At 36.5% G+C, this 12,806-nt stretch overlaps 2 protein-coding genes across 5 annotated transcripts in view; one reads left to right on the plus strand and one right to left on the minus strand.

The window, feature by feature from the left end:
- ribc1 (RIB43A domain with coiled-coils 1) overlaps positions 1–4,573 on the plus strand; it is a 7,989-nt gene extending 3,416 nt beyond the window's left edge. For both annotated transcript variants that reach the window (XM_067445979.1, XM_067445980.1), the window contains exons 6-8: positions 1,326–1,565; positions 1,658–1,824; positions 3,350–4,573. In XM_067445979.1, the coding sequence (XP_067302080.1) occupies positions 1,326–1,565; positions 1,658–1,824; positions 3,350–3,431 (489 nt within the window). In that variant the 3' untranslated portion in view covers positions 3,432–4,573. The remainder of the gene's footprint in view (positions 1–1,325; positions 1,566–1,657; positions 1,825–3,349) is intronic.
- Positions 3,598–12,806, minus strand: part of l1cama (L1 cell adhesion molecule, paralog a) — an 82,406-nt gene continuing 73,197 nt past the window's right edge. For all 3 annotated transcript variants that reach the window (XM_067445976.1, XM_067445975.1, XM_067445977.1), the window contains 7 exons: positions 11,357–11,527; positions 10,416–10,529; positions 10,075–10,224; positions 7,200–7,331; positions 7,021–7,093; positions 6,909–6,920; positions 3,598–6,757 (listed from right to left, as the gene is read on the minus strand). In XM_067445976.1, the coding sequence (XP_067302077.1) occupies positions 6,502–6,757; positions 6,909–6,920; positions 7,021–7,093; positions 7,200–7,331; positions 10,075–10,224; positions 10,416–10,529; positions 11,357–11,527 (908 nt within the window). In that variant the 3' untranslated portion in view covers positions 3,598–6,501. The remainder of the gene's footprint in view (positions 6,758–6,908; positions 6,921–7,020; positions 7,094–7,199; positions 7,332–10,074; positions 10,225–10,415; positions 10,530–11,356; positions 11,528–12,806) is intronic.

A 12,806-nucleotide genomic window follows, 5' to 3' on the forward strand; every position in this document is an offset into this window, starting at 1 on the left:
TCCATAGTGTGGAAAATATATATATATATATGAAAGTCAATAGTGTTTGGTTACAAACTGTTCAGCAGAAGAAAGACATTCATACAGGTTTGGAACAACTTGAGAATGAGTAAATGATGACAGAATTTTCATTTTTAGGTGAACTATCCCTTTAATTATATAGTAAGTACATGTTGTTAATTAATATCCCTCAGTACATATTTATAATAATAAATAAACTGTAACCGTTTAAGTTTACTGTAAGCAAAAAAACAAAACATGATTTAAAAAATATTTTATACTAAATGTATATTTTACAAAATAATTTGGATTCTAACATTGCTAGAAAATCAAAGCCATATGTCAAACCAAGTCAGGGTCCAAATTTGAAGTTAACAAAACAAACATTTCTGTGGTAACACAAGATGCACAGGAGGAAATTGAGTTTTTAATCTTTTAAATGATACCTAATTTATGATGATTGCCCAAATATGTGATTGGGAAAAAGGCAATAAAAAAGTGACAGTTATCAGGCTAAATTAATATAGTTCAATGAAAAATGAAACTCATTCTTTGTCTCACCCTGATGATGTTTTGAAACCTTTGTTGCGTCCGAAAACCGAATACCTCCCTGTTATAGTAAAACTGTTTTTTATATAGAAAACAGTTCATATACAGAGAAGTATGTCCGAATACATAGTATTTGAAAAATAGTAGGTGAAAAGTCCCAAACAGAATTCTAAAGTACAATCGATGGACAATATACTATCCCATGAGGCCACGGGAGGGGATTTATGAATGGCAGTGAAGCGATTGCAACAGATACTAGTAGGTCACATGACTGTAACAACATGGTGGATTTAGTACATTTAAATTTAAAATTAAATCTAAATTTCATTCATACTACTGCATTTCATGTTAGAACATGCTTTTTTAACACTAGCTAAGTAAATTCAAATGTAGTACCTACTCAACAGTATGTAGATCTCAGATGCAGTGCATGACTCTCTTTTGTGTAAAAAGGAGATATATTAAAGAATGTTTATGCTGCTATTTTACAAAATACTACAAAAGCATATAGTGAATGTAAAACCACAGAGGAATTAAGGGAAGTCTATCCTTTTTAGAGCTTTACACTCACTATATGCTTTTGTAGTATTTTGTAAAATCCATTTTTGGGTGAACTGTCCCTTTAAGGTGTAATTGAGGGGCAATATGTGCAAACACAGATTTGAAATGACATGTGGATGAGTAAATCGTGACAGAATTTTCATTTCGAAAGCGCGCAAAGGCACCATAGATCTTTGAGGTGAAAGGTCAAGGTAATATCTGACCTCCCCTTGCAGGCAGAGGAGAGGATGGAGAGGGAGCGACAAGAGAAGCTGATGAGAGAGGGAGAGGAGCTGGCAGAGGTACAGTACACAGTGACCTCTGACCTCCTCACAGAGCGACCAGAGGCTGCAAAGAGAATAACAGAATCCTCAGCAAAGGGTCCACGAGTCCTGACCGACCGCTGGAAGGGCATGACCCCACAGCAGATCGGTGATATCCACAGAAAGAGAGAGGAACAGTGCTTTGAGAAAGAGGTTAAGATCCTGCACTCGACATGTGCCGTTTGAGCGTGCATTTATAGTCATCATAAAAGTAATCCGCTTTTCTCTTTTTCCAATGTCAACAGAGGCTGAGAGAGATGGAGAGGCGGAGAGATCTGGCCTGGGATTACCATCTGAGAGAGCAGGCCAGACAGCAGGAGAGAGACGAGACAAGAGACAAGGAGCTGCAGAGAGAGAGGAGAGTTCAGCTCGATAGATACAATCAACAGCTGGCACGAGAGCAGCAAGCGCAGTGAGTGCCACATTCACAACAACACATAAACAACACAGCAGCACACAAGCAGAATGCATACAACTGGAAATTAAACCATCAAGACAAGTAAAGTCAACATAAAATGTTTCAGGTGCACAATTCAACTGTGTATTCTTTAATCTAAATGAAACAACTTGCTCCTCTCTCACACCTTGTGATGTCAGCTAGACCACAAATGAGCTACAGTAATAGTCAAATAACTATTTTAGGCTACTGTAGTTGGTAATGCAGTATTTCCTATATATTGTAATGCCAATAATTGCATCACTTTTCACTATCAAAAGTTCCATCTTTAATTTTTTCTTGTTGAATATTCGGCTACACTTTATTTTGTACAGTACATGCACTTGTATTTACCTAAGAAAGTACTGGTTAATATAATGTAATAACTACATGGGTTAAGCTTAGGTTTAGTACCTATTATTAACCAGTCATTGTAATTGCTATAATAATTTATTAGTATGTACATGCAGAACAGGACTGTAAAATGAAGTGCAACTGAATATTCCAATTGACTTGGATATATGCACTACTGTTCAAAATTTTGTTATCAGTAAGATTTTAAGTTATTAAGAAGCTGTGTTTTATTAAGTTTATTAAGTTAATACTTAATTTAGCTAAATGCATTAAATTGATCAAAGGTGACAGTAGAGACTTTTAAATGGTTATAAAATATTTGCATTACTTATTTTGAACTTGAAAATAATCATGAAAACTTCATGGTTTTCACAAAAATATTTACTGTTTTAAATATTAATAATAAATAGCACTGTCAAATCGATTAATCACGATTAATCATATCCACAATAAAGGTTTGTGTTTACATAATTATGTGTTTGCTGTGTATAATTATGTATAAATACACACACACACACATGCATGTATATATTTTATATATATATATATATAAAATATATGATATAAAAATGTATACAGTATATACATGCAAATATATACTGTATATGCAAATATATACTGTATATACAAATTTCTTAAATATATACATGTGTGTATTTATATATGCATACACAGTACACACACATATATTATGTAAACAAACTTTGATGTGATTAATTTGACAGCACTAATAATAAGAAATGATTATTGAGCACCAAATGAGCATATGAAATGATTTCTGAAGGATCATGTGTCACTGCAGACTAGAGTAAATTATACAAACAATAATAACATTTAAATATAATTTAAATAAATAATGAATATAATTAATTTAAATATAATAATTTACATACAATATAATAGAAATTAGAATAATAATTCATAATATTTCTTATATTAGGATCAAATAAATCCAGCCTTGGAGACTATAATACTTCTTTATAAAAAACAAAAACTGTACTGTCTTCAGACTTTTGAAGTAAAAAAGTGAGTTCCTAATAAAAAATGCTAAATATAAATTCCAAGTAAATCCCAAATGTAATAATTGCTAGTTGCGAAAATAGAAATTCATGGATGTTTAGAAAAAAATCTTGTTCTTGTTTTTCAGCCAACACTACCTGGACAGGCAGCTGTATACAAACCGTCCCACAGGGCAGTACTTCACCCAGTTCAGCTCAAGCTCTCGATAAAGCAGCGTCCCGTTCTATCCTTCTCCTGCAATAAAGTGCTTCTGGGCTTCAAAGCATTGTGTACTTTCGACATTCATAAATTCAACTTGTATAGATACCATTCCTGACATAAGTTCCTCATGAAATGTTATATAGTGATGTATTTTGACATAAACAAACAACTGTAGATGATTCTATTGAGTTTATTTAAGAAGTATTAACTTGCACTGGCTGATTGGTGATGCAGATACAATAGCAAAATCCAGTTCATATCTAGTCAGCGTAGCCCACCCTTCCTGACCCCATCAGTTCACAAACACCACAGGGGAATGTGACCAATACAGCCTCATTCATCTGGTCCTTCATTTATTTTCACATCATATGCAGTAACAAACAGAACATACAAGAGGAATAAGAGACTATTATGTCAAGCTTATTTATGCATTAAGCCTACAGTTTAAGATGCATTATGAGCTTGAATGCGTACATTTGACAAGTAACAGAAACGGCAACGTTTGTCCGCTAGTCAAGCTTTAAATGGTGCCCTCCCACCCAGTTTTACTTGCAGTAGCAGAGGGCAGTATAGTGGATATCTGAGAGTCGATCCACCTCAATACACAGTCAAGACACTGACAAAATACGCAAGTCGTCTAGCAGCAGTTTAGTTGAATATTGAGTTGAATATAATTTGCATCACTTCCCCCTCCTGTAAGAAAATAGATCTCTTAAGAGACTTTTGTCCTGAGTGTGTCTGTACAGCTTTTGTGAGGGAGGCAAACACAGATCGGGCAGTCCGGCCCCCACAGCTATCCCAGCATGCTGGGAATCACTGCAAAAACCCGCAGCAAGACAGTGGTCTCAAAGATCTGAGTCAGCATGCTTCTATTGCTCCCTGGAAGTGTGTGTGTGAGTGTGTGTGTGTGCAGTGTGCAAAATAAGATGACTGCGTCCTTATTCTCGCACCGCCTCTGCAGCGCTAGATTCTAATCAGATATGCACAATACTGCCATTCTTCAGCACTCGGGAAACTATAAGCGCAATCATGTTTTGCCGGTTGCTTCAATTAGCTTTTTTTTGTCTCTTTTATCCAATCAGCTTTTTTAGAACCTGCAACATTTATTTATCAAAGGACTTTTTTTGTATTTTTTTTTTAAAACTATGCACTACTCATCTACCACACTCAAATCACAACTAACAAGTTACTTTAAAGTTAAAAAAAGTTACAAAACAAATTTCAAAACCTAAAACAGAATCAACAAGACACGTAGTTTTCAACGTCATAACAAACAATCTTTTGGGCTATATTTACATTCATCTGGAAAGTAAGAGTTTTTTCCCCTGTGCCCCTCTCTTGAGAAATACCAGATGTGCCATAGATTCTCTCAGTGCTATATTCTGCTATATTTGTTTACCAAACATCAAATCAAATGAACCAAAAAGCAGAAAAGGGAACAAATGCTATTTGGTATACTGGTATGGAACAATTCCCACCCAAACAAAGCATACATTCTGTGTAATAAGACACAAGCCAATACATGATTGCATTTTACCTAACCAAACTAAACTGCGTGTGTGACGTACTCTCTCACAACCCTATCTAACTCAATACGACCTCACAACTACGCACCTTACGTGTGTATTCTTATGGCTTTACACCAACAGGACTGCAAGAGAGAATCGATCAATACAGTTTAATACAGTGCAAAAAAAAAAACAAGATATAAAAACAGACACATACAGAGGGAGAAATAAACATGAGAGATGGCGGTGAGCATGTTGTCGTAGGCAGGCACAGGAACCGATGGAGATGATAGAGATTATAATACTGTATTTGGCTAAATTGATAGATGCTTATATGTACAGCTTGCTATAAACGATCTTATGTCGTAGAGTCATTGCATCTCATGTATTTACACTACAGAATTCTATAATTGTAACTGCGGGAATGCCGATATGTATCTTCTATTGAATCATGATAATATTACAAAAAATCAGCGTATGGATGACTTAAAGGTGCCATAAGCAAATTTTATGGAATGAAAAAAAAGGAGTGCCGTGAATTGGTTCTATCCATCTGCAGTTGATTGTAAGAAAGGGATGGGGTTTAGGCGGACTAAAAGACTGTTGTTTCATCGGAAGATATAAATTTAAAAAAAAGAAACATGCATGTATAAATCATTCACAATAAGGATCAGTAAAATGCATAATGAAAATAGATGGGTTAATTTCCCTTTCTTTCCGACTTTAAGAGCCAGAGAGAAATTGGGCACCGTTCAAACATCCACTATAACACATTTTTTGAGAGTTTGCAAAAAATGATTCCGTCAGAATACATTGTGAACTTTGATGGCGAAATATGTTTTCAGCCAGTGGCTGAGAAGTTTGATGATGGCTGACATCGCTTACAGCACCTTTAAAACACGACACAAAAAGATTATTGCGTAAAAAAATAAATTAATAGTAAAAAATCAATTATAAAAATGGTTCAGGCAGGTCTTCAAAGAATAAACTAAATGGTAGCGATGCACAAAAACAAAACAATAAGTTGATTAAACTTTGCAACCAGTATAACCAGCTCATGCTGTCTATACTCTTGCACAACGCACTTAGTCATGATTTTAAGGCCCTCAGCTACCCTCTTCTCTCTCACACCCTCCTTCCACAACACTTCTTTATTGACTAACAGGTGAATCCGACTCCAGGTTTGATTTGGCATCTGCCACAGGGACTTGTCTTCTGCTTTATTATTCACCGGATTATCAAAGAAGTCTCTTCTTGTCACGTCTGTATAACTTTAAACGGCTATAGCCTATTTTATATCGTGAAACGAGAGATAATTATCTGTAAACAACGAGCATGGCAGTCTATTTGTTATATGTCATTCAAATGATTTCCTCTGGCTGTGTTAAAAGTGTTATGTTGGTCCAATTACATCTGAAGTAAGTTCCAGCAATGGCTCTGGTAGGTTTTCTTGGCATCTGTTGTGTGTGTAGGTCTTATAATTGTGGGTTTTCGATTATTTGGTTAATCATGAGCGGTTGCAACAGGTGGGCACATGTGTGAATCCACGTTTGGTCTCGGGCTCGCCCGGCTAGTCAAGGAGGGCGGCAGAGTTGGGCAGGCCGTGATGGGAGATGGCTGTGGCAGGATTTAGAGGGGAACTTTCCTGAGTCTCAGGGTCAGGAACATCTCGGACTCCGCTGCTCTGACTGGCCAGCGACTCGTCCATGAGGACCTCGGTCTGCACGCTGTTGCTGTTTGCGTAGTCGTCTAAAGCATCGTCGGTACACAGTTTACTGTCGTCGCACAGAGACGGCTGACTGGCCGTCCGCTTCTCCTCGTTGTCACTGCGCAAAAGAGAGACATACAAATAAAGCTAAAAAATACACCAAGAGGATGTCAAAAAAGGTACAACAAAAATGCCTCTGTGCATGCAAGGGAAAGTATTGCCATGAAAGCCATGCGTGCAAAAGAACACAATGCCACCGCAAAGCATACCTCTCCAGAGATCTGTAAATCATTGGGAAGAGCATTTAGGAGAGAAAGAAAGAGCATAAGAAACAGGGAAAGGAAGTTTCTGCAATAATCTATCTAACAAACTTCACCACACCTGTATTCTCCAAAAGCCTCATTATTTATTGGCCGAGCTTCAGAATCGATCTGGCCCTCTTCTTTCTCTTTAACTGTAAGGAGAACAAAATGCAGGGATATTTGCGCATGTTAGTACTGACTAATCACTCAGACGGTTACCGGTAAATAGATTCGAATGATGTTGCGAATGTATTTTACCTGAGTATTTTCCACCTTTGCTTCGTTTTATGAAACACAGAATGAGCAGTACCAGCAGCAACAGCACAAGGGCACTGATGAGTCCAATGAACCAGATTTCAGTCACAAATCCACCACGTTTTTCCATGACAACTGAAGCAAAAGGGGAAAAAGCTGTAATGAATTCCCTGACACTTTGTTTGATATTAAAGAGATAGTTCACCCAAAAATAGAAACACTGTGATCGTTTACACAACTGCTCGGGGTCAGTACGATTTTTTTTAATTACTTTTAATGAATACTTTTATTTAGCAAGGACATAATAAATGGATCAAATGTGACATTATATACATTTGTAATGTTACACCTTTTTTCTATTTCAAATAAATGCTGTTCTGAATGTTCTGTTAATTAAATAATCAAAATTTATGTTTTTAACATTGATGATAAAATAAGGATAGTTACACTGTAAACAAATATTTAAAAAGTAAGTTACCTGGTTGCCTTAAAGTTTTGAGTTCATTGAAATAAAAAATTTAAGTTAATACAGTGAACATTTTTGACAATTGACATCATCTTTTATTCAAATAGTATTAAAAGATTTAGTAAGCATATTGCGTAATTGTGTTTTATTTGTAAAAATGCAGTGAAACTCAATGGTTTATCACAACATTCTTTTAATTTATGTGATTCAGATACAATAGTATTTTGAGTTTCTATTTATCAAACTAATCATTCATTGTATTAACTCAAATTTTTAATTTTAATTAACTCAACATTTTAAGGTAACCAACAATATTTTTTTACAGTGTAGGATAAGATGATAGTAATGATAGTAAAATGCAGCTTTGCCATCACAGGAATAATTAACATTTTAAAATATATTCAATAGAAAATGTATTTTACAGTTTAATAGAATTTTACAGTATTTCTGTTAAATAAAAGCAACCTTTTTAAGATACTTTTTTTCAGAAGCATACAAAAATGATTACAATTATATTAAATTATAAATAACCTACTGACCCCAAACTTTTGAACGGTAATGTATAAGGCTTTACAAGTGGACAACATTTTGAATACCACTCTCTGTAGTGAGAAGCTCAAAATCCCACTACACAGGTCCTTCTCAAAAAATGAGCATATCATGAAAAGGTTCTCTAAACAAGCTATTAACCTAATCATCTGAATCAACTAATAAACACCTACAAAAGATTCCTGAGGCTTTAAAAAACTCCCAGCCTGGTTCATTACTCAAAACCGCAATCATGGGTAAGACTGCCGACCTGACTGCTGTCCAGAAGGCCATCATTGACACCCTCAAGCGAGAGGGTAAGACACAGAAAGAAATTTCTGAACGAATAGGCTGTTCCCAGAGTGCTGTATCAAGGCACCTCAGTGGGAAGTCTGTGGGAAGGAAAATGTGTGGCAAAAAACGCTGCACAACGAGAAGAGGTGACCGGACCCTGAGGAAGATTGTAGAGAAGGACCGATTCCAGACCTGGGGGGACCTGCGGAAGCAGTGGACTGAGTCTGGAGTAGAAACATCCAGAGCCATCCTGAACAGGCGTGTGCAGGAAATGGGCTACAGGTGCCGCATTCCCCAGGTAAAGCCACTTTTGGGCTACAGAGAAGCAGCACTGGACTGTTGCTCAGTGATCCGTACTTTTTTCGGATTAAAGCAAATTTTGCATGTCATTCGGAAATCAAGGTGCCAGAGTCTGGAGGAAGACTGGGGAGAAGGAAATGCCAAAATGCCTGAAGTCCAGTGTCAAGTACCCACAGTCAGTGATGGTCTGGGGTGCCATGTCAGCTGCTGGTGTTGGTCCACTGTGCTTTATCAAGGGCAGGGTCAATGCAGCTAGCTATCAGGAGATTTTGGAGCACTTCATGCTTCCATCTGCTGAAAAGCTTTATGGAGATGAAGATTTCGATTTTCAGCACGACCTGGCACCTGCTCACAGTGCCAAAACCACTGGTAAATGGTTTACTGACCATGGTATTACTGTGCTCAATTGGCCTGCCAACTCTCCTGACCTGAACCCCATAGAGAATCTGTGGGATATTGTGAAGAGAAAGTTGAGAGACGCAAGACCCAACACTCTGGATGAGCTTAAGGCCGCTATCGAAGCATCCTGGGCCTCCATAACACCTCAGCAGTGCCACAGGCTGATCGCCTCCATGCCACGCCGCATTGAAGCAGTCATTTCTGCAAAAGGATTCCCAAACAAGTATTGAGTGCATAACTGAACATAATTATTTGAAGGTTGACTTTTTTGTATTAAAAACACTTTTCTTTTATTGGTCGGATGAAATATGCTATTTTTTGAGACAGGAATTTTGGGTTTTCATGAGCTGTATGCCAAAATCATCAGTTTTAAAACAATAAAAGACCTGAAATATTTCAGTTGGTGTGCAATGAATCTAAAATATATGAAAGTTTAATTTTTATCATTACATTATGGAAAATAATGAACTTTATCACAATATGCAAACTTTTTGAGAAAGACCTGTATTCTGAGCCACATTTATTATACTTGTATGATGCTTAAAGCTTGAAAGATACTATGAAAATCACATTATGGAAAATATTACACAAATTTTCTTTTAAATAAAAACATTAAAAAATAAATAACAGCATAGAGTTTGGAACAAGATGAGGGTAAAAAGAGTAAATGAAGACAGTATTGATTTTTGGAAAACTATGAACTATCCCATCAAGGTTAGAAGAAAACATCCTCTACACTCCATTTTTCAGTCCAACTATAAAACCAATCTTCAAATGTGGTGTTCATGAAAGCTTTTCTGTGGCCTGAACATAAACAGCACATCAGTGCCATTTGTCATAGAAATCATTAACAAAAATTAGCACCCGGAAATTCTGTTGTTTTGTGATTACTTGTTCCAGCTGTTTGGATCTCATCCTTCCAGATAGTCTTGTTTCCAAAGTCAATCCGTAAGTCATACTCGGATCCGGGCTGGAGCCCCTGCAGCGTGTAGAAAGACTGGGAGCTGTTTACTTTTTCAGACTGCTTCCATTTGCCTTTGTCTGGACAGAACACAATACAATATAAATCAAAACTCACTCATTCGTATTCTCTCTCAAGTTACTAAAAGGTATAGGCACTAAGTAAGTAACTAAGAGAACGGGTAATAAAGCTGCTACTTCCTGATTTTCTGTTCAGTAAATGAGCTTGTGTTCAATCATTATCAATCACATCCTGTCTATACGGCACATACCATCCTTTCTCAGGTAATGAATAAGGAATCCCACGTTCCTCTGTCTTTCTTTCGACACCCAGGTCAGGTTGACGGATGTCTCTCCGACCGATAAGCTAATGTCAGAGGGTGGACCTGCTCACACAGAAACAAAACAACTCACCCTTAAATCTGATGATAGATGCTAAACAAATTCATTTGTTCCAATATAAATCAAATATGTTCTGATTGACTGTGATTGAGCCCAGTGTTGAGGGTAATGTATTACAGTAACAAAATATCAGAGTTTTACAAATAAGTAAGGCAAGTTAATGTTTTCCCATTATGGACTGACACCTATTATGTCCCCATGTCGAGAGAACATGATGGTATTGAAGTTATAGACTAAATGTGAGCATGCATTTACTCATCTCACTTGCACAAAAACAGATTTAGTGTTCCTCAAAATTAACAAAAAGAATATTGTGCAAACCGGCAATAATTAAATATTTTAAATAATACAAACATAAGCCTACTTTTGCCATGAATTTGCATTTCCTTCAGCCTGAGGCTTATTCGTTTCACTTGTGCTAATATATATATATATATATATATATATATATATATATATATATATATATATATATATATATATATATATATATTTTGTTATAATATATATTTTTTTTAAACACACCCAGGTGATAAAAAGTAATATAACACATTACTTTCCATAAAAAGTACACAAAGTAATCGAAAATTGATTCACTTTGATAACTTTCACAAAAACTGACTGTCACGTTTTCATACATTTTCATAAATAACTTGTCGCTATAAGTGTCACATCATGTCTGGTTAGGACATAGTGTTTGAAATGTGTGTAAAAACATTCCCCCATCCCGTAAAACGTCATAAAACGCATGTGCAGTTAGATACAACTCTATGTCCAGATAAATCATTCAGTGATGGTTAAAGTGTTGGACCTCCATCCAGTGTAGTAGCTCCCTCCCTGATGATTGGCAGTCCTTCTCCAACAGCCGTGTATCCCCGCAGGTAGAAGCGGTAACGGCTGCGAGGGTCCAGCTTTAACGTTAAGTGATGCTTAGTGTGGTCACTAATCTTTTCTACCTGCATAGGGATGTCTTCGTTATCAACTGCAGAGAAATAGGGGAAAAAGAGACAGCAAATGTGTAAAAAACAGTTTTAAATTAGTGATTTTATCCCCTGGTTTCACAGACGAGGCTTAAGTTAGTTCCAGACTAAAACGCACGTTTGAGCTGTTTTCACTGAAAGCAACTTGCACTGAGAGATGTCAAAAATATGTCAGTGCCATTGTTTTGTCTCTAGATGCACACTAGTAATGTTTTTGTAATGCTACTTAATGCCCTAGTTACACCAAGTTATAATCCTGGCTTAGTCTAAGCCCTGTCTGTGAACCGGACCTATATTTAGTAGTTGTTTAAAAATTTTACCACCTAGCACCTTGTGTGTTTTTAGTGTTGCTGTTAAGTTGCTAAAGGGTTTCTGGACATGTTTGTGCATTTCTATACAGATGCTAAGGGTTTCTGAGTATTTATATGTATTTCTATGCAGTTGCTAAGATATATAGTTATGGGTGGTTGTTCAAACAGTTTATATATACTGTTTGAACCGTAGCTGCATATATATATACAGTATTGTTCAAAATAATAGCAGTACAATGTGACTAACCAGAATAATCAAGGTTTTTAGTATATTTTTTATTGCTACGTGGCAAACAAGTTACCAGTAGGTTCAGTAGATTCTCAGAAAACAAATGAGACCCAGCATTCATGATATGCACGCTCTTAAGGCTGTGCAATTGGGCAAATAGTTGAATTAGTTGAAAGGGGTGTGTTCAAAAAAATAGCAGTGTGGCATTCAATCACTGAGGTCATCAATTTTGTGAAGAAACAGGTGTGAATCAGGTGGCCCCTATTTAAGGATGAAGCCAACACTTGTTGAACATGCATTTGAAAGCTGAGGAAAATGGGTCGTTCAAGACATTGTTCAGAAGAACAGCGTACTTTGATTAAAAAGTTGATTAGAGAGGGGAAAACCTATAAAGAGGTGCAAAAAATGATAGGCTGTTCAGCTAAAATGATCTCCAATGCCTTAAAATGGAGAGCAAAACCAGAGAGACATGGAAGAAAACGGAAGACAACCATCAAAATGGATAGAAGAATAACCAGAATGGCAAAGGCTCAGCCAATGATCACCTCCAGGATGATCAAAGACAGTCTGGAGTTACCTGTAAGTACTGTGACAGTTAGAAGACGTCTGTGTGAAGCTAATCTATTTTCAAGAATCCCCCGCAAAGTCCCTCTGTTAAAAAAAAGGCATGTGCAGAAGAGGTTACAATTTGCCAAAGAACACATCAACTGGCCTAAAGATAAATGGAGGAACATTTTGTGG

The sequence above is a fragment of the Pseudorasbora parva genome, chromosome 6 (assembly GCF_024679245.1).
Source record: "Pseudorasbora parva isolate DD20220531a chromosome 6, ASM2467924v1, whole genome shotgun sequence".
NCBI classification, from domain to species: domain Eukaryota; kingdom Metazoa; phylum Chordata; class Actinopteri; order Cypriniformes; family Gobionidae; genus Pseudorasbora; species Pseudorasbora parva.